The 19,614-nt window shown below is 35.7% G+C and overlaps 1 protein-coding gene across 1 annotated transcript in view; it reads left to right on the forward strand.

The window, feature by feature from the left end:
* CNTN5 (contactin 5) overlaps window positions 1-19,614 on the forward strand; it is a 497,758-nt gene that overhangs the window by 101,376 nt on the left and 376,768 nt on the right. The window contains exon 5 of the mRNA XM_041729931.1: window positions 2,193-2,288. Coding sequence (XP_041585865.1) covers window positions 2,193-2,288 — 96 coding nt within the window. The remainder of the gene's footprint in view (window positions 1-2,192; window positions 2,289-19,614) is intronic.

A 19,614-nucleotide genomic window follows, 5' to 3' on the forward strand; every position in this document is an offset into this window, starting at 1 on the left:
ATTATTCTATGATTTTCTTTTTTTTTAAGATTTTATTTATTCATGAGAGAAGGGGGTGGGGGGAGGGCAGAGACACAGGCAGAGGGAGAAGCAGGCTCCATGCAGGGAGCCTGATGTGGGACTCGATACGGGGTCTCCAGGATCACGCCTTGGGCTGAAGGCGGCGTGAAACCCCTGAGCCACCTGTGTTGCCCCTATGATTTTCTTTCTTTTTCATGTCTAGGCCATGCCTATACTTCAGTTTCTCATATATAGAAATTAATTTAGGACCATTCTTTATTAAAATATTCTTTTTACTGTAATAGATTGATTTGAAATGTCATAATAAACATACTATAAACTTGTAGTAGTAAATGGAATAGAAATTACATATATACTTTTCAGGAAGCATTTAGGAGATTCAGTTATAAACATTGATATCCAAATAGCATTTCAGAGTTTATAAATTCAGTGAGGATGAGAAAAGGAAAGTGAAACATAATCCCTGAAGAGATATTAATGCAACCACTGCCTCACCATGTGGCTTCTGTGTCTAGGAGGATAGTCAAAGGAAGTCAAATTAGACATCTTACAATGCTTGTTTTCATATTAAGATCATTTATTGGGAAAAAATAAGAGCTTTTATTGGGAAAAAGACAGCTTCTATCCCTAAGAATCAATACATAGGAATTTAAGCCATGAGTCATTCATATTTAAAAATGAGTAAACTTGATTTTTATCAGAAGTTAGTGTATATGTTCTTAAACCACCAAAAAGAAAAAAAGAAGTTGAAATAAGACAATTCTTTCTTATCTATCTAGTTTGTGAGATGTTTAACTATTTACAATGAAGCATAGAATTATATGTGAAAGTCTAAACACTTTCATCAATAGTGAACAGTTCTCTATTCATTTGACATTATGCTTTCACTTTTAGTAGTTCCTCATGATTTTGAATGTATTTAAGAAGATTTGACTGTACATTTCAGTAAATCAGTAAATTCTTGTGCACACCTCAAAAAAAAAAGTATAGAATCCATCTCCAGATATTAAAGTTAGTGATTCATCTCCTTTATATAATTTCAGTGTGCTTTCTTGACTGCTTATTCTCTTCATTTGTTAGATTACTAAACATTATATTTATGGTCTACATTGTATTACCGTGAAACAGCCTATTTTAATGTGAAGTAATGAGAAGTTTCAAAAAAACCTCTTTTATAGTTGGTGAGTAATGGAGGGAAAGGCAGAGCGTTTTCAAGGTGTATTTTTCACCATGGGAACATGATTTCACAAACTAAGGATTATTTATAAAAATATTGAACTTCTACGATTTCTAGGAAACTATTCTAAAAATCATATCTTTGATCAACTTAGCCCAAGAAGGGGGGAAGGGCCATATATACTGAGCTGTGAATAGATTAATAAACAGTAATAGAAATACAAATAAAACACTTCATTTTTTATGCAACTTTATTTTTAAGAATGTATTTTCTAATTGTGTAAATGCAACATTATTTAAGAGAAGACAGTTGAACCTCAATCAATGCTATGATCCTTCATACATATAGTTGAGTATTTTGTTTACTACAATATTCCCAGAGTAATCAAAATGGATGAGTAAATTGATTTGTACAAGCCATTCCAGGCCTCTATAAAATTAAAATAACATGACTTTTTACTCACATCTATTTAAAAAGAATACTTCATTTCCTCATTATATTCAACTAGAGCACACAAGTCTCTCTAATTTGGAAAATTCATGCTTGGTTTTACACACCATTCCTAGCATGACATAATGAAGCACTAGATTGGATACCAGGTGCCTCTAACCACTTTTATTTATCTTCTCACTATGCATGAATTTGTTTTATCAATAGTAAAAAAAAAATCAGTATGTTGGAAACATTATAAAGAAATAAAAGGACAATTTAATGTATTATAAATGTATTGTCTATTTTCTTCTTATACTGGCAACTTATATGAACTATAAATAGAAGCAAAGAGGGTGTAGTGCATATAATTTGAAAATTGTGGTATTTAAAATTATATGGTATGGATTTATTTTTAAGGCTCTCATGTCAATGCCTAATAAGCAAAAAAAAAAAAAACTTTTTCTGCATAATGAGATCAAAGTAAGTATAAGTTATAAAATTATTAATTCTTTAAGCTTTTTTTTTCTTCCCCTTGCATCTAAATGCTGTGTTGTATTGACAGATCTGGGAAATTTTAGTGGACGGACAAGAAGTGCAGTCTCTGTGAGGGAAGGCCAGGGGGTTGTTTTGATGTGCTCTCCTCCGCCTCATTCACCAGGTACAGTAGGATCCCATTCTATATTGCTGCTGCTCTCTTTTTACTATATGCTCATTCTTTTAAACAGTGTATACATTCCAGGTGAAATATGCATGGGTTTTTGAAATGTGTCAGAGTACTAGTTGAGTAATTAAAGATCATCTATTCTAACTACCACTGGACAGAAGACTGCCAGCCTTCTATTGCCTTTCTAACTGTTGACTATTGTGGTTATGTCTCTGCCTGCCACCAGTGAGGAATATGTTGCTTGGAGCGCAAAGAATGTGATAAATGAAATACTAAAACTTCTCGAAATTTTTTGAAGTGTCAGAGTTGAGGTAACTGAATAACAAAGTGCATCTTGTTTCTGAAGATAAGCTTGAAACTGGGTTGTTTATGGTGTTGTTTCTCAGACTGGAACAAAATATACTAAGAAATAGTTTTTTTGAGTTTCAAACAAAAATATAATTTACTTATTACTTTTTGGCCACTTGAGCTCTTACCTGTAATAATCATAGTCATACTTCATGGATTTGGAGGAACAGAATAATAAGCTGTGCTCAGATTAATTATATTCCCTTTTCCCAACTCAGCTAATTATACTTCTTTTTTTTTTTTAGTTCCCTAATTTGAGATGAGTACCTCTTTGTATCATAGAATAGTTTTCCTATACTACAATTTAAGAAGGGCCAGTACCAGAGAGAGAGAGAGAGAGAATCAAATGTCTGAGAAATAACAAAGACCTCAGCATTAACAGGAAATAGAATTCAGGGTCTTGGCATCTCAATCAATTTTTCTTCTTTGTTTAGTGTGAGAATCATTTGTTTCTAGGTTATAATTATCAGTGTAGTAATGGGGCCCAATTTTGTTCTACCATAGATAATTCTTATCAAAAACTATCATAGGACCTCAATCAATTTTTTAAAAATTTCTCAACTTTATCTGATTCCTTTCTAATTTTTTTAACTGAAAGAAAAGTAAATTATGTTTCAACAAGAAAATATTTTTTAAAAAACATTTTGCTTTGAAACTCAAATAATAATTGCTATCAGTAATAATTCTGAGTTTTACCCACCTAACCTTTATATGTCAATTTAGTCATTCCAATCCTTCTGTGAGTAGTTTGGGGACTTTAAAGTAAGCATATTTAGTCTTATGTGCTTGGTGGTTTTAGATTTAGAATTTTTCAAGGCAACATGTGTTTTAACTTTTTATCGATGGATAAGACAAAACATTTTAGTAGGTTCTAGAGAATCCTGTAGCATCAATAAATGTTATGTCTAATGTTGGGTTATTATATTTGGTTTAAGGACTAATATTAGATGAATAATTGCTAGAGATTAAAAAAAAAAGAAGGAAGAGGAGGAGGACAGAGGAACCTGCTCTACAAAGGATGAAAGTGTTCACCATCAGATTCAAAGTAGTTAACATGTAGCAAAATTTTTTGAAACATAATCCATACTGAAAGGCAGTTACGACATGTGTAGAAAAGGGAAATGTGATAGATTGATACAGGAAGCAAAACTAAAGATGACACAAAGACAAATCATCTGATTGCCAAAGAAAACTATAGAAAAGATTTCTTTTTTTTTTCTTTTTTTTTATAGAGAAGATTTCTAATGGGGAAAAATAGCATAATGAATTGCACACATGATAAGCAAGAAATAAGAATATGTATTAATAACTGATGAAATAAAAATGCTATAAAAGGGATCCCTGGGTGGCGCAGCGGTTTGGCGCCTGCCTTTGGCCCAGGGCGCGATCCTGGAGACCCGGGATCGAATCCCCCGTCAGGCTCCCGGTGCATGGAGCCTGCTTCTCCCTCTGCCTGTGTCTCTGCCTCTCTCTCTCTCTCTCTGTGTGACTATCATAAATAAATAAAAATTAAAAAAAAATGCTATAAAATGTGAGATCAGTAAGAATAATGCCAGATAGTTGCTACTGTATATATGTTTTAAGAAATATTAGGCTGGGGCACTTGGCTGGCTCAGTTGGTGAAATGTGTGACTCTTAACCTTGGGATCTTGAGTTTGAGCCCCACAAACTTGGGTATAGAGATTACTTAAGAAATTTTAAAAAATTTAAAAAAGAAATATTAGAGTGATTGTAAAAGTTAATAGGAGAGGTTGTATACTACTAGGTACTCATTTTGAAGTTTTATATCAAATGATCCACTCAAACATCAGTGTTAGCCCCAGAGTTTTAAGGGATATGTACAGAGCCCAAAATAACAGAAGTAACTCAGCATTCAGACCAATGTCTAACACTTATCAGATGGATAGTTTTCTCCCTATCAGCCAAATCCTATGTATCTTTAGGTCCTTTGTTGAACATCCTTTTCCTTTCTTGCTCCAATTGAAACTTGCATATGCCCTGAAGACATGGCTTCCCTGCAGCCCTTTAAAATTGTGGCTATTTATTATCTCAAACTGTATGTGCCATTCAGAGTAACATTGGAACAGATATCCCCCTTTCTCCACATTACCTATTCTCCCTTCTTTCTCCTCACAGTCCCTTAACCTGTTCACTATAGTTCATCCTTTTTTCTGTCTACTTTAAAAAATCACTAAAATGCATCTTCACCCAGAGATGGTTTGGTCTCTTTTTTGATCATCCCAATAGCATGCAACTATACTATCCTTTCCTTCACTTGAAAACAAAACAAACCAAAGCTCATTTGACAATGTTGTCTTTCACCTGTTACCTCATTTTTCTGCTCCTTTTCATCACAAAACTCCTCAAAAGTTTTGCCTGTTATACTTTATCTAACTCCAGTATTTCAATTCTGTGTCTCTCTGTCCCTCTTTCTCTGCCTCTGTGTCTCCCTTTTTAAAAAGTAGATTGATTGAAGTACAATTTATATCCCAGGAAACTCACTCATTTCAAGTATAGTTTATTGAGTTTTAGTAAATTTATGACATTGTGCTACCATTACCAAAATCTAGTGCTAGAACAGTTCTATCATTTCACAAAGGTATTCCCACCCAATTTCCCCACGATTTACTTTTTTTAAAAAAATTTTATTTTAATGGAATTAAATCATACAATGTTCAGTCTGTGTGTATATATATATGTGGTAAGAGAGAGTGGGTGTGTGTTTGGTTTCTTTTACTTAGTTTAATGTTTCTAAGGTTCATTCATATTGTGGCATTTATCAGTCATTTGTCACTTTATATTGCTGAATAGTATTCCATTGTATAGATAGAGATCCTTCTGTTTACTACTCAGTTGATGGCATTTGGATTATTTTTAGTCTTCATTCCATACAATACTTAATTGCTTATCTTTTAAACACTTACAACTGCCAAACATATATTTCCAACCAGGACTCTGGCTTGTATATCTATCTGCCTGTTTGACATTTCCAATCAGAATGGCTAATAGGCATGTCAAGCCTAACCATGTCTAAAACTGGTTATATCTTCCCCAAACCTGCAGTCTTTCCAACTCAGACAAAGGCAATTCCATCTCTTACTATTCATTAGGCCTTATGGTCATTTTTTTTTTCTTATGGTCATTTTTAACATCTCACTTTCTGACATCCCACAGATAAACCATCAGCAATTTTATTGATTCTACTCAAAACTTTATCCAAAATTTGATCATTTCTCACACCTCTACTGTAGCTTTCTAGAATGAACTACTATCATCTCCTAGTATATAAAGAGGCCTAGGGCTTGAGTCCTTGCTCTGATGCCTATTATGACCTCAACAACTGTCTTCTTTTTGGTGGAATGAGATCATATATTGTGAAATGAGTGTATAACCTGGTACATACCAGGAATCTCAGACCCAAATTTCTGTTTCATCCACACAGTCATTTGGACCATCATAGCATACCTATTTAACTGATAGTTAATTCTGGTTTGTTCCTTATTCTTGTTTTACTTTCTTCTTTCAAATTATAATTAACATTACTTTATCAGAATTTTATTTTTTTATTTCAAGTTTTTATTTAAATTCCAGTTAGTTAACATATAGTGTAATATTAGTTTCAGGAATAGAATTTAGTGATTCATCACTTATATACAACACCCAGTGCTCATCACAACAAATGCCCTCCTTAATCCCTATCACCCATTTAACCTATCCTCCATGCACCTCCCCTCCAGCAACCCTGTTTGTTCTGTATAATTAAATAACATGGTTCTCTAAGACACCACAGAGAACATGGTTTACATTTCTTTTTTTCCTATGTTCATCTATTTCATTTCTTAAATTCCATACGAGTGAAATCATATGTTGTTTGTCTTTCTCTGACTAACTTATTTTGCTTAGCATAGTACCTTCTAGCTTCATCCATGCTATTGCAAATGGCAGGATTTCATTCTTTTTTATGGCTGAGTAGTATTCTATTGTATTCCATTCCAATATATACAACACTTCTTTTTTTTTAACTTTTATTTAAAATAAATTAATTAGCATATAGTATATTATTAGTTTCAGAGGTAGAGTTTAGTGATTCATTAGTTGCATGTAACACTGAGTACTCATTACATCAAGTTCTCTCCTTAATTCCATCACCCACTTATCCCTTCCCCCACCACTCACCTCCCCTCTAGAAACCCGCAGTCTGTTTTCTATAGTTAAGAGTTTCTTGTGGTTTGTCTCCCTCTCTGATTTCATCTTATTTGGGCATAGATAAGTTTGAGCATAGATGTTTATAATTCTTAGGTCTTCTTTCATATAGACTCCTTTATTATGATATGATTATAATAACTAGGCATAATGACTACAATGATGGAAGAAGCAGGGGAATAAATGAGTGTCAGAAGATAAAATTATGGGAAAAATGAAGCTGAAAGAAAAGGAAAAGAAACATATTGGATTACAAATGTAGACTTATATCATAATAAAGACCCCATCTTCACCTCTTGTTATAGTCTTTGGTTTAAAAATCTAGTTTGTATAATATAAGTATGGCTACTCTGGCCTTCCATTAGTATGATGAATGTTTTTCTATCCACTCACTCTCAATCTGCAGGTGTCTTTGAGTCTAAAATGAGTCTCTTGTAAGCAACATATGGATGGGTCTTGGTATTTTTATCCATTCTGATACACAGTGTTTTTTGATTAGAGCATTTAGTCCATTTACATTCAGAATTATTCTTGATAGATATGAATTTAATGCCATTATATTACGTAAGTCATTGTTTTCTGTATTCCTTTCTAGTCAGTCTTTTTCACATTTGATTTTCTATCCCAGAGTCCCCTTTAATATTTCTTGCAGGGCTGGTTTAGTAGTCGCAAACTGTCTTATTTTTTGTTTGTCTGGGAAACTCTTTTATCTCTCTTTCTATTCTGAATGATAAGCTTGCTAGATAGAGTATTCTTGGCTGCAGGTTTTTCCCACTTAGCACGTTGAATATATCATGCCCCATTCTTCTGGCCTGTCCGGATTCTGTGAAGAGATCTCCAGCTAACTTTAAGTTAAGGACTTCTTTTCTCTTGCTACTTTTAGGGTTTGTTTCCTTTATCTCTATGTTTGCAAATTTAACTAGAATACGTGTTGTGTTAGCCTGCTTTTGTTGATTTTGATGGGAGTTCTCTATGCTTCATGGATTTGGATGTCTGTTTCCTTCTCCAGATCAGGGGAAACTTTGAGTTACAATTTCCTCCAATAAACCTCCTTCCCCCTTTTCTCTCTCTTCTTCTTCGGAGATTCCTATGATACAAATGTTATTATGCTTTATGGAGTTGCTGAGTTCCCTAAGTCTACATTTTTTATCCAGTATGTTTCTTTTCCTTTCCTTTCAGCTTCATTTTTCCCATAATTTTATCTTCTACAACACTCATTTATTCCTCTGCTTCTTCCATCAATGTAGTCATTATACCTAGTCAGTTTCACATCTTAGTTATAGCATTTAAAATTTTTTTTAGCATGACTAATTCCTAGGTTTTTATCCCTGTGGTAAGGGACTCCCTAGTGTCTGCTATGCTTTTCTCAAATCCAGCTAGTATCCTTATGATCATTGCTTTAATTTCTGGATCAAGCATATTGCTTATATCTGTTTCTATTTGGTCCCTCACTATGGTGTTTACTTGTTCTTTCTTTTGGAATGAATTCTTCCATCTTTGAATTTTTGTCTAGGTTTCTCTCTTCTGTGTGGTAAGAAGCCTGTTATGTTTCACACTCCAAAGATTAATGGCTTTATGAAGAAGAAGTGACAGACTGCCCAGGGTCTGGCACTTCATGGAGTATCTCTGGTATATGCTATGTGCACTCTGCTACTGTGTTTTGGACACTCTTTCTCTTAGGTCAGGCCTCTGCAGAGCTTCTCTTTGCCTACAGTGGGGAGTATTTGGACCTTGACCAGAGTGTGGTGAGTTCTAATCAGGTGTACTCTGGTCTGCTTGTTGAAAGAGACCCATCCAGTACTATTCCCACTAGAACTAAAACTGAAGAACTCTGTGATCAGTCAGGTCTTCTGGAAGAAGGGCTTGCTTCTCTGGTTCTTCAGGACACCTGCCCTAGAAAAGCAGCACCTGCAGAGTGCAGGGGGTTGGGTCTTGGTGTAAGGGGTTTAGGCTGTCAGTATTCACACTATACTGCTCACTGAAGCCAGCTTATGCTGAGGGGTTGTAGAGACAACTGATGCCAGCCCCTCTCTTATCCTAGAGAGAAAAGTTTGTAACCACTATGGCCTAGGAAGCCCTCCCAGAAAATTGGACAATCTTGTGTGTCCTGGGCTTCCTCAGATATCTGCCTTTATCCTGACTATATCTAGGCTATCTGACCACCTCACTGTGCAGTGCAGGTTGGCTGAGTTTTGAAACTCCAAACTTTAGGAACTTAGCATGGTGGGAACGAACACATGCTGGTCCTCTGGGGTAGGGTCTTGCCATTTTGGAACAGATGCAAGCACAAAGAGATAGATTTTAGAGTACCACACAGCCCCCCAGCGGTTTTGTCCCTGGAGAGGCAATGCCACATCTTTTAGGTGCACTCCAAGGAGGAAGGAACCATTTCTCATAGTGTATCCCAGGGGATCCTCCGATCATTCCATCAGCTACTGGACTATCTGTCCTCCTCCACAGGAGCACTGCAGCACCCCAGCTCCACACTGGCCATGACTCAGACCTCTAAAACTCTAGTGTGCAGGCAGGCACTACTGTTCATAAAATATCACAAAAATCAACCGCTCTTGTTTTATTAGTCAGTGTCTTTGGGGAAAATGTTTTCCTTGTGTGATCTCCCATGTGCTCCTTTCTTTTTCTTACTCCTCTCTGTGACCAACATTGCTTCCCCTCTGTAGCACCCACAATCATTTTCTCCCCTAAATCATGTTTCCACATTTCTTACTTTCCATGATGTGGTCTTGTCTCTCCCTCAAGTTGTGCATCTTGTTCTGTTAGTCCTCAGATAAATTTCTTGGGTATCCAGAATAGCTTGATAGTTATCCAGCTGTGTGTAAGGGATGAGGCAAGCCCAGGGTCCTCCTACTAATCTGCCATCTTACCTCCCAAAAATTTTATCAGAATTTTATTATGTGAAATAAGTGTTGAAGTAAAAGTTTACTAAGATTTTTCTCTAACCTAGTAGAGTCTATGTCCTTTAAAGGTACAAAATTTATTACACCTAATAGTATGTATATATTAAATTCATGCTAAATAACTGAATAAATGTGCTCATTCTATTAGTTGAGTTTTGTAGGGCTTTAGACAGTTCCTATCAACTTTCTGTTATTAGTTTATCACAACCTATATCTATTAAAGATATTTGGGTCACTCAATATCCCATTCAAATTCAAATATTACAAGATGCCTGGGTGGCTCAGTGGTTGAACACCTGCCTTCAGCCCAGGACATGATCCTAGAGTCTGGGGATCAAGTCCCACATCAGGACCCTGCATGGAGCCTGCTTCTCTCTCTGCCTGTGTTTCTGCCTCTCTCTCTGTGTCTCTCATGAATAAATAAATAAAATCTTTTTAAAAATACTCAAATTTACTATTTCAAAGTATAGCAGCTTCTATAATACAGTAGTGCTACATAGAATTGTAAAAAGTTGTATGTCACAGAATATTAAAAAATATTCAGAAATAGCACAAATATCCATTTTCTTACTACCTCAAATGGATGTACAGTGCATTTTTTTGTGAATAGAAGTAAAAGCTAGGATTGACTTTTTTCAAAATAGCATTGTTTAATTCCCAAGAGAACAATATTAACTACTGTCAGTAGCATCTGTGAATGAAAATATCTTGATTGGATACTGAAATAGTTCTTCATCTATGAGAAAACATATTTTTCTAGACTGTTATGCATATCTACTTAAAATTATGTTGGTTGCCAAAATTTAAAAAAGACAGTAAAACCTTTGACACTTTAGTAATTTTGAAATTTAGGGTTATAATGTAAAATGAGTCGATCTAATGAAATAAGCCTCATAAAACCTAGAACCATACGTAGACATATTTTATGGTTTAGAAGTCATCATCATAGATACTTTTAAATAAGGAACACAGTAATTTGTGCTTTACTTTATATATGTTTTGTTCAGAGATGCCTGGGTGGCTCAGTGGTTCAGCATCTGCCTTTGGCTCAAGTCATGATCGTGGGTCCTGGGATTGAGTACCACAGGTCCCCACAGGGAGCATTTCTCCCTCTGCCTGTGTCTCTGCCTCTCTCTCTCTCTCTCTCTCTGTGTCTCTCATGAATAAAAAATAACATCATAAATAAATAAATAAATAAATAAATACATTTTGTTCATATTATGTGCATTAAGTTATCTCAGAAGCTTACATTGAAATGGGACTTTTGTATGAAGTATTAGGCTATCGTCAAAAATATATATGAGTATACCACTCAACAATACAATAACCATATTTTCACATTTACTGTAATATGTAATCCCTGCAAAGGGTCTGATAGAGATTATTGTCATTCCTATTGTATTGATGTGGAATCTAAGCTTCAGAAAGATTAAGTGAAATACTTAAGCTCCTATACTTCGTAAATGATGGAACCAGGATTTCAATCTTTGATACATTTTGTACCATATAATGTACATTTAGTTAAAGCTATACTAAAGCCTTCACAGCATGAACACAGACAAGACTTTTTTAACAATGGAATTATCAACGTCTCAAAAATAATGCTTATTATATTATATCAAGATTGTATTTTTTTCATTCAACACATATTTATTCAGCTTATTTATGTTTGTTTTTATCATCTTATTTTGTACTAGTTACCCTGCCTTTTCTGTTTCATTTTCCCTATTTTTACCTTCACGGTCTTTTTATTTTAAAGATGTAGAGGAATTTGAAGAAGAAAATGAATTCAAGTTTATGGCTCTATAACTATTTCCTATCAACTAGAAAATAAAGTTGGTTTGATAGAATACGATTAGTTGAGTTCTGGATATATCAACTCTTAGTTACTTACAGGTACAACAGAAATGGGATATGAATCTGAAGTCTAGGAAAGAGATTTCAGCAGGAGACTATAATATTAATAATAACCAGTAGAGTTAACTCAGGAGTAATCAAAAGGTTGTGTGGGTTCTCTCAGGGAGAATGTTTACAATGTGAACATCATATATTACTCTTTCTGCTGAAAAGAGAAAACCTCTTGTTCTGCTTTTGTGGTATGAACCAGTTTAAATAGCCACCAATCATATTTATGTGTTATAGTTTAAGCAGTTTTTGGGTATACATTAAAATTATTAACATGTACAGTTAGTACATTTGTTTAGCTCCAACTATTTGTGAGGATTACGTTAACTGCTTAGATGCAAAAGAATCATTGACTATTTAAGGATTATATTGCTGTCGTTCTCAAACATACAAGACCTAGAAGGCCCAAAATTTAGTGCATATTCTAGATGCAGGAACACCAGGGGCTTTAGGGTCGTGAAATAGAGGAATTGATCCTCAAGACAAGATAGGCAGAATCATTATTTGTCATCTCTATTATTTGCAGAGAATTCTAATAGGTCCTGAGACAGGTATAAAAAGAGCATAAAAGTTGCAAGCCTTGTTTCAATAGTCTCCACATTCAATAGGAGAAACACCATAGTACATAAAACCACTGATAGCCATAGATAAAGCAAAATATAAGAAGATAAAGCCAGAGATAAAGCGAAATACAAGAATCAAATTTCAAAAGCTTTGATCATTATTTCTATTATACTGCCTAGACCCTTAGCTTATTCTCTATTCTACTAGCTTAGTATCATGATATTTTGGTGATTTTGTTAAGTTATGTGGGACTGAGTCCCAAGCAAAACAAATCCTCAATATTTAATATATCTGGCTTTCTCAATATTCAAAACTATGGACACAGGTTCAGCTTTCTCAATGCCAACAAGTCCCTCTGCCATTAATCCTTCAATCATATGTTCCTCATGGGGAATACTAATGCTGAACTGAATCTCAAAGTAAAGGAGAATAAAACTATAATAATTGATTATATAAGAAGTACCAAGGAAAGTGAATTAAGGTATTATGCAAAGATTTACAGATTAGAAGTATTTCGTTTCTGCATACTCTGTGTTTTGAACCATCATAGAATATAGCTGAATTTAGAAAATAAATGAACTGTAGAAAAGCCTATGTCTGCGCATGCAGCAAACACAGGAGCATAATATCCTTGGTCATCACTTTCACATTTTCTGATTTTAAACTCTAGTAACATAATTTCTTCAATTTGGAAAAATACTCAAACATCAATGGACACTGAAGGATTCAGGGCCTTGGTCCTGTCCCAAATGCTAAGCCTTAGAAACCCCTCAATTCTCGCAGGCCTGAGACTCCTCCTCTGAGAACTATCCATAGGATAGATCTAAGGAAGCCTTCTATTTTCCAGTCTAAGCTGCTAACATTTCAGGTGAGGCATTTTTCTATTAAAGAAAAAATAAATAATGTTTGTTTTCTCTAAATTGGATATATTTTTACCTCACCCTCATTTAAAACAGGTAGACAAGTTTACAAGCCTCAAATCCATTATAGAATTAGATGTATGAATAATCAAATTTAAAGAATAAATAGATGTCCCCTTAAAGAGTGTGAAGAAGGAATACTAGATAGCCTTTGCTTCCAAATAGTATACTAACCATAATATTTCACCTGGTATTTGAACAGCCAGGGATTCCCATCCTAGTTCCGATACTTACTATTACCTTTGTTTTTTAAATGAAACCTTATCTTTCTAAATTAAAGATATTTATTCATTCATTCTTTCATTCATTCATTTTAGAGAGATTGAGAAAGAGCAGGGGAAAAGGCAGAGAGGGGACAGATGGGGAGGGAGAGAGAATCTCAAGCAGACTATGCTGAGTATGGAGCCCAATGCAGGGCTTAATCTCATGACCCTCAGATCACAACCTGAGCTAAAACCAAGAGTTAGACTCTTAATCAACTGAGCCATCCAAATGTCCCAAATGAAGGCTTATTTTACTTGTAAAAAGGAATAATAAAAGCTACTTCACAGGATTGTTGAGAGAATTAAGAGATAGTTTATGTAAGGCAATTAACTCAATGGTTAGAGGATAATGAGCATTAAATTTAATTTTGTCTTGAAGACTTGTCTTAAAGAATACTCCTTAAAATGCAAATTATGTGAGAGAACTGACACCTTAAATCACTATCTGCTCACACTAATGACCAGTTGGCAGGGATTAGTTGACATCAAACTGACAAAAGACAACTAACTGTAGAATGAGTGGCACTTGGAAATGTGAATTTGATGTTTTGAAGTTGAGAAAATATCAACTAAAGGAAAAATGAACTCTGACAATAAAGTAAAAGGCTACCAGGAATCACTGCCATCTTCAGGTGATCTCTTAAGATTGTTGGTATCATTTAAAAAAAAAAAAAAAAAAAAAAAAAGATTGTTGGTATCATAAATTATACCCTATATAAAATGGGAACAAAAAATTAACAAAGGTGAAACTAAAATATTTTGGTTGATATTTTTTCTTAAAAAATTATATTTTACATTATAAAATCTGTCTCATAACTTTGAGATTCTATAATAATGTCAGCCACTCAAGAAGTGTTTTGGAACTCTTTTTCCAAGATCACAAAAAGTAATTTTTAAAAGGATTGGCTCAGGAAGTAGGACATAAGATGGCAGAAAGGTAGGGGTCCTTGACTCATCTGGTCCCACAAACTTACCTAGGTAACTTTCAAAACATCCTGGACACCTACAACTTTGACCTAAGATGTAAAGAGAGAACAGTTGGAATGTTACAGAGAGAAAAGGGTTCACTTCTGACAAGGTAGGAAGGCAAAGGGAAAAAAAAAAAAAACAGGAGGGAAACCAAACAAGCTGGGCAAAAGAAGAGCCACGACAAACCTGGCCTGAAAGCCCAGCTGCAGAAAGCCCGGGCATGAAGGCCAAGCCCTGGACAAGTGGGAAATTAAAAAATTCTCACTTGAATCTTCCCTGACTAAAAAAGTGCACAGCAGGGAAATAGAGCAGAATCACAGGAGGAGCAGTGAAGCCTCAATATTCCCAGAGACACAGCAAGAGTAGAGGCACCTGGAGAGAGCTCACCACAAACCATGGTCAGATCTTGTTAAAGGGCAAGAGTGCCACAGCCCTCTGGGGCATTTGGGAGAAGCCTGACAATTATGCAAGCTGGGACTGGAGCTCCTTTTATCCTAGAGCATGGCAATGGATGGAGGGGAGAAGCGGACCCCAGAAGGGCACAGGAAAGAAAGAATTCTCCTGACACTGGGAACCCTTCAATTTGTGCAGATCAGTGCACCTGCAACTGCCTCCAGGAGCGTCTAGACCAGTTTGGACTGGGAGTGCAGTGTGACTTGAGTGCAGTTCGGCACCCATGGGGAGCTCTCAGCTCCAGAGCTGGAAATCTGACTAGTGTCATTTTTTTTCCACCTTTCACCTAGAAGAGGCAGGGCCTCTAGGAAACAAAGTCCTCACAGGATAAATGGTTCAAACTGAGCTAGGCACCAGGCAAGGGGCAGGCACAGACACCTGAGAATCAGTGCAGGAGACCCCTTCCCAATAACTACTGGAAGAACAAGGGAAGAGCAACTTTACTAAACAAGCAGCACTGGAAAGTTCCAGGCCTGAGGGAAAATAGTACATAGAACTAGAGGGGGATTTTTTTTCATTACGATTTGTTTTTATTTCAGGTTAAAAATTGCCAATATTTTTTTCTCTTTTCCTGCCTTAACTACAATATTTTACCAACTATTCATTTTTAAGCTTTTTCCTTTTTTACTTTCATATTTCTATAATTACGTCTTAGATATATTCCTTATTATTGGATTCCCTTCAACATATTCAATTTAATTTAGGTAGATATACGAGTTATGGGTTTTGTTGTTGTTGTTGTTGTTGTTCTTTTCTGTCCCATTTTGTTTTATAATGATGTAAGTTAGTCCTTCTAACATAGGAACCAAAATACACCTTGAACTAGGTGGACCACTGTGTTGGTTCATTCTGTGAGATTACATTTTCTTTTCCTTCCCATTCTGCCCACCTCTTTTAACTTGTTTATGTTTTTGTGGTTGATATTGGGTCTCTCTATAAGTTTGGCTGGTTTATATACATTTGGAATAGAGAATCTTCTAACATACAGAACAAAATACGACCAGAACCAAGAGGATAACCCCTAGATCCCCCCGGGGAGACTATATTCTCTCTCCACCACCACTTCTTCACTACCCCCCCTTTTTCCTTGTTTGTTTTTGTTTTTATAGTTTTACTATTTTGTTTTGAAATATGTTTTTCACCCTAGTGGTCCTTTTGTTTTATTTTGTTCTGCTCTTCTTTTTCTTTTATTTTCTGGTATCTGACTTCTTCAGAATCATCTAGGGTGTATTTTACTTAGGTTGTGGTTGATACTTTTAACTCACTCACTCATAGGTAAGGACACTGAATAGGTATTATAAGCCACTCTGCACTTAACAAAATGGCTAGAAGAAATAAATACTACAAAAGAAAGACTCAGAAGAAATACCTCTGTCACAGAATTGCTGAACATGGGTTTAAATACAATGTCAGAATTCAATTCAGAAGTACAATCATAAAATTACTGGTAGCACTGGAAAAAAAAGCAAAAAGGACCCTAGAGATTCTCTTACTGCAGAAGCGAGATCTAACAAGCCTAAATTAAAAATACATTAACTGAGATGCAGTCTAAACTGGATGCTAAGGTTAATGAGGTGGAAGAGAGAGTAAGCAACATAGAAGACAAGTTGATGGAATGGAAGGAACCTGAGGTAAAAAAGAGAAAAACAATTAAGAACTCACAACGAAAGGCTTAGGGAAATAAATGATAGCTTGAAGAGGAAGAATATTTGCCTTATTGGGATTCCTGAAGAGGCTGAGAGAGAGAGAGAGGACTACAAAGTATATTTGAACAAGTCATATCTGAGAACTTCCCTAATCTGGGGAAGGAAACAGGCATTCAGATCCAAGAGATAGAGAGGTTCCCCACCTCCCAAATCAATAAATACTGTTCAACACCTCGACATTTAAGAGTGAAATTTGCAAATTCCAAAGAGAAAGAGAAAATCCTTAAAGCAGCAAGAGACAAGAGATTCTTAACTTATATGGGGAGAAATATCAGATTAACAGCAGACCTCTCCACAGAGACCTGGCAGGCCAGAAAGGGCTGGCAAGATATATTCAGAATCTAAATGAGAAGAACATGCAGCCAAGAATACTCTATCCAGCAAGGCTCTCATTCAGAATAGAAGAAGAGATAAAGAGCTTCCAAGATAGGCAGAAACTGAAAAAATATGTGACCACCAAACCAGCTCTGCAAGAAATATTAAGGGGGGACCTTAATATTAAAAAGAAAGAGGAGCCCAAAGAAATAATCTACAAAAACAGGGACTGAATAGGTATTATAATGACACTAAATTCCTATCTTTCAATAGTTACTCTGAAATGGGCTAAATGATCCCATCAACAAAAATGCAAGGTTTTGGACTGGATAAAGAAGCATGACTCATCTATTTGCTGTCTACAAGAGACTCATTTTAGACCTAAGGACACCTGCAGCCTGAAAATGAAGGGCTGGAGAACCATTTACTATTCAAATGGTCCTCAAAAGAAGTTGGGGTAGCAATCCTCATAACAGATAAATTAAAGTTTATCCCAAAGACTGTAGTAAGAGATGAAGAGGGACACTATATCATACTTAAAGAGTCTATCCAACAAGAAGACCTAACATGAATATTTATGCCCCTAATGTGGGAGCTGCCAAGTATATCAATTAATTAATAACCAAAGTAAAGAGATACATAGAGGGATCCCTGGGTGGCACAGCAGTTTGGCACCTGCCTTTGGCCCGAGGGTCTATCCTGGAGACCCGGGATTGAATCCCACGTCGGGCTCCCAGTGCATGGAGCCTGCTTCTCCCTCTGCCTATGTCTTTGCCTCTCTCTCTCTCTCTCTCTCTCTCTCTGTGAATATCATAAAAAAAAAGATACATGGATAATATACTAATAGTAGGAGACTTCAACATGGCACTTTCAGCAAAAGACAGATATTCTAGGCAAACATCACCAAAGATACAGGGCCTTGAATGATACACTGGACCAGATGGATTTCACAGATATATACAGAATTTTCCATCCTAATGCAACTGAATACACATTCTTAACAGGTGCACCTGGAACTTCCTCCAGAAAAATAACACATACTGGGTCACAAATCAGGCCTTAACACATATCAAAAAACTGGGATTGTCTCCTGCATATTTTCAGACCACATTGCTTTGAAACTAGAACTTAATCACAAGAATATTTGAAAGAAATTCGAATACATGGAACTTAAAGAGCATCCTACTAAAAGACCAATGGGTCAACCAGGAAATTAGAGAAAAAGTAAAAAGATCCATGGAATCTAGTGAAAATGAAAATACAATCGTTCAAAATCTTTGGGATACAGCAAAAGTGGTCCTAAGAGGAAATACATCGCAATACAACCATCCCCTAAAAAATTGGAAAAAAACCTCAAATACACAAGCTAACCTCACACCTAAAAGAATTGGAGAAAGAAAGGCAAGTAAAACCTATACCCAGCAGAAGAAGAGAGAAAATAAAAAACAGCAAATAGATCCTACACCCAGCAGAAGAAGAGAGTTAATAAAGATTTGAGCAGAACTCAATGAAGAGACCAGAAGAACTGTAGAACAGATCAATAAAACCAGGAGCTGGTTCTTTGAAAGAATTAATAAGATAGATAAACCATTAGCCAGCCTTATTTAAAAAAGACAATAAAATAATGAATGAAAGAGGGGAGATCACATCCAATACCAAGGAAATACAAACAATTTTAAAAACGTATTATGAGCAGCTATATGCCAACAAATTAGACAATCTAGAAGACATCAATGCATTTCTGGGAAAACCACAAATTACCAAAACTGAAACAGGAAGAAATAGAAAACCTGAACAAGCCAATAACCAGGGAGGAAATTGAAGCAAACACATAGATCAATGGAATAGAATAAAGAACCCAGAAATGGAGACTCAACTCTATGGCCAACTAATATTTGACAAAGCAGGAAAGACTATCCACTGGAAAAATGACAGTCTCATCAATAAATGGTGCTGGGAAAATTGGACATCCACATGCAGAAGAATGAAACTGGACCATTCTCTTACGCCATCACAAAGATAAACTCAAAATGGATGAAAGATCTAAATGTGAGACAAAAATCCATCAAAATCCTAGAGGAGAACACAGACAACACCCTTTTTCAACTTGGCCAAAGTAACTTGCAAGATACATCTATGAAGGCAAAGGAAAATAAAAAAATAAAAAATGAACTATTGGGACTTCATCAAGATAAAAAGCTTCTGCACAGGAAAAGAAACAGTCAACAAATCTAAAAGCAACCTACAGAATGGGAGAAAATATTTGCAAATGACATATCAGTTAAAGGGCTAGTACTCAAGATCTATAAAGAACTTATTAAACTCTTCTTGGATGTTATCCAAGAAACAATCCATTCATGAAATGGGCAAAAGACATGAACAGAAATTTCACCAAAGAAGACCTACACATGGCCAAAAAGCACATGAGAAATGCTCCACATCACTTGCCATCAGGGAAATACAAATCAAAACCACAATGAGATACCATTTTACACCAGTAAGAATGGCTAAAATGAACAAAACAGGAAACAACAAATATTGGAGAGGATGTGGAGAAAGGGGAACCCTCTTGCACTATTGGTGGGAATGTGAACTGGTGCAGCCACTCTGGAAAACTGTGTGGAGGTTCCTCAAAAAGTTAAAAATAGACCTGCCCTATGACCCAGCAATTGCACTGCTGGGGATTTACCCCAAAGATACAGATGCAATGAAACACCAGGACACCTGCACCCCGATGTTTCTAGCAGCAATGTCCACAA

Source organism: Vulpes lagopus, chromosome 15 (assembly GCF_018345385.1).
Source record: "Vulpes lagopus strain Blue_001 chromosome 15, ASM1834538v1, whole genome shotgun sequence".
NCBI lineage: Eukaryota > Metazoa > Chordata > Mammalia > Carnivora > Canidae > Vulpes > Vulpes lagopus.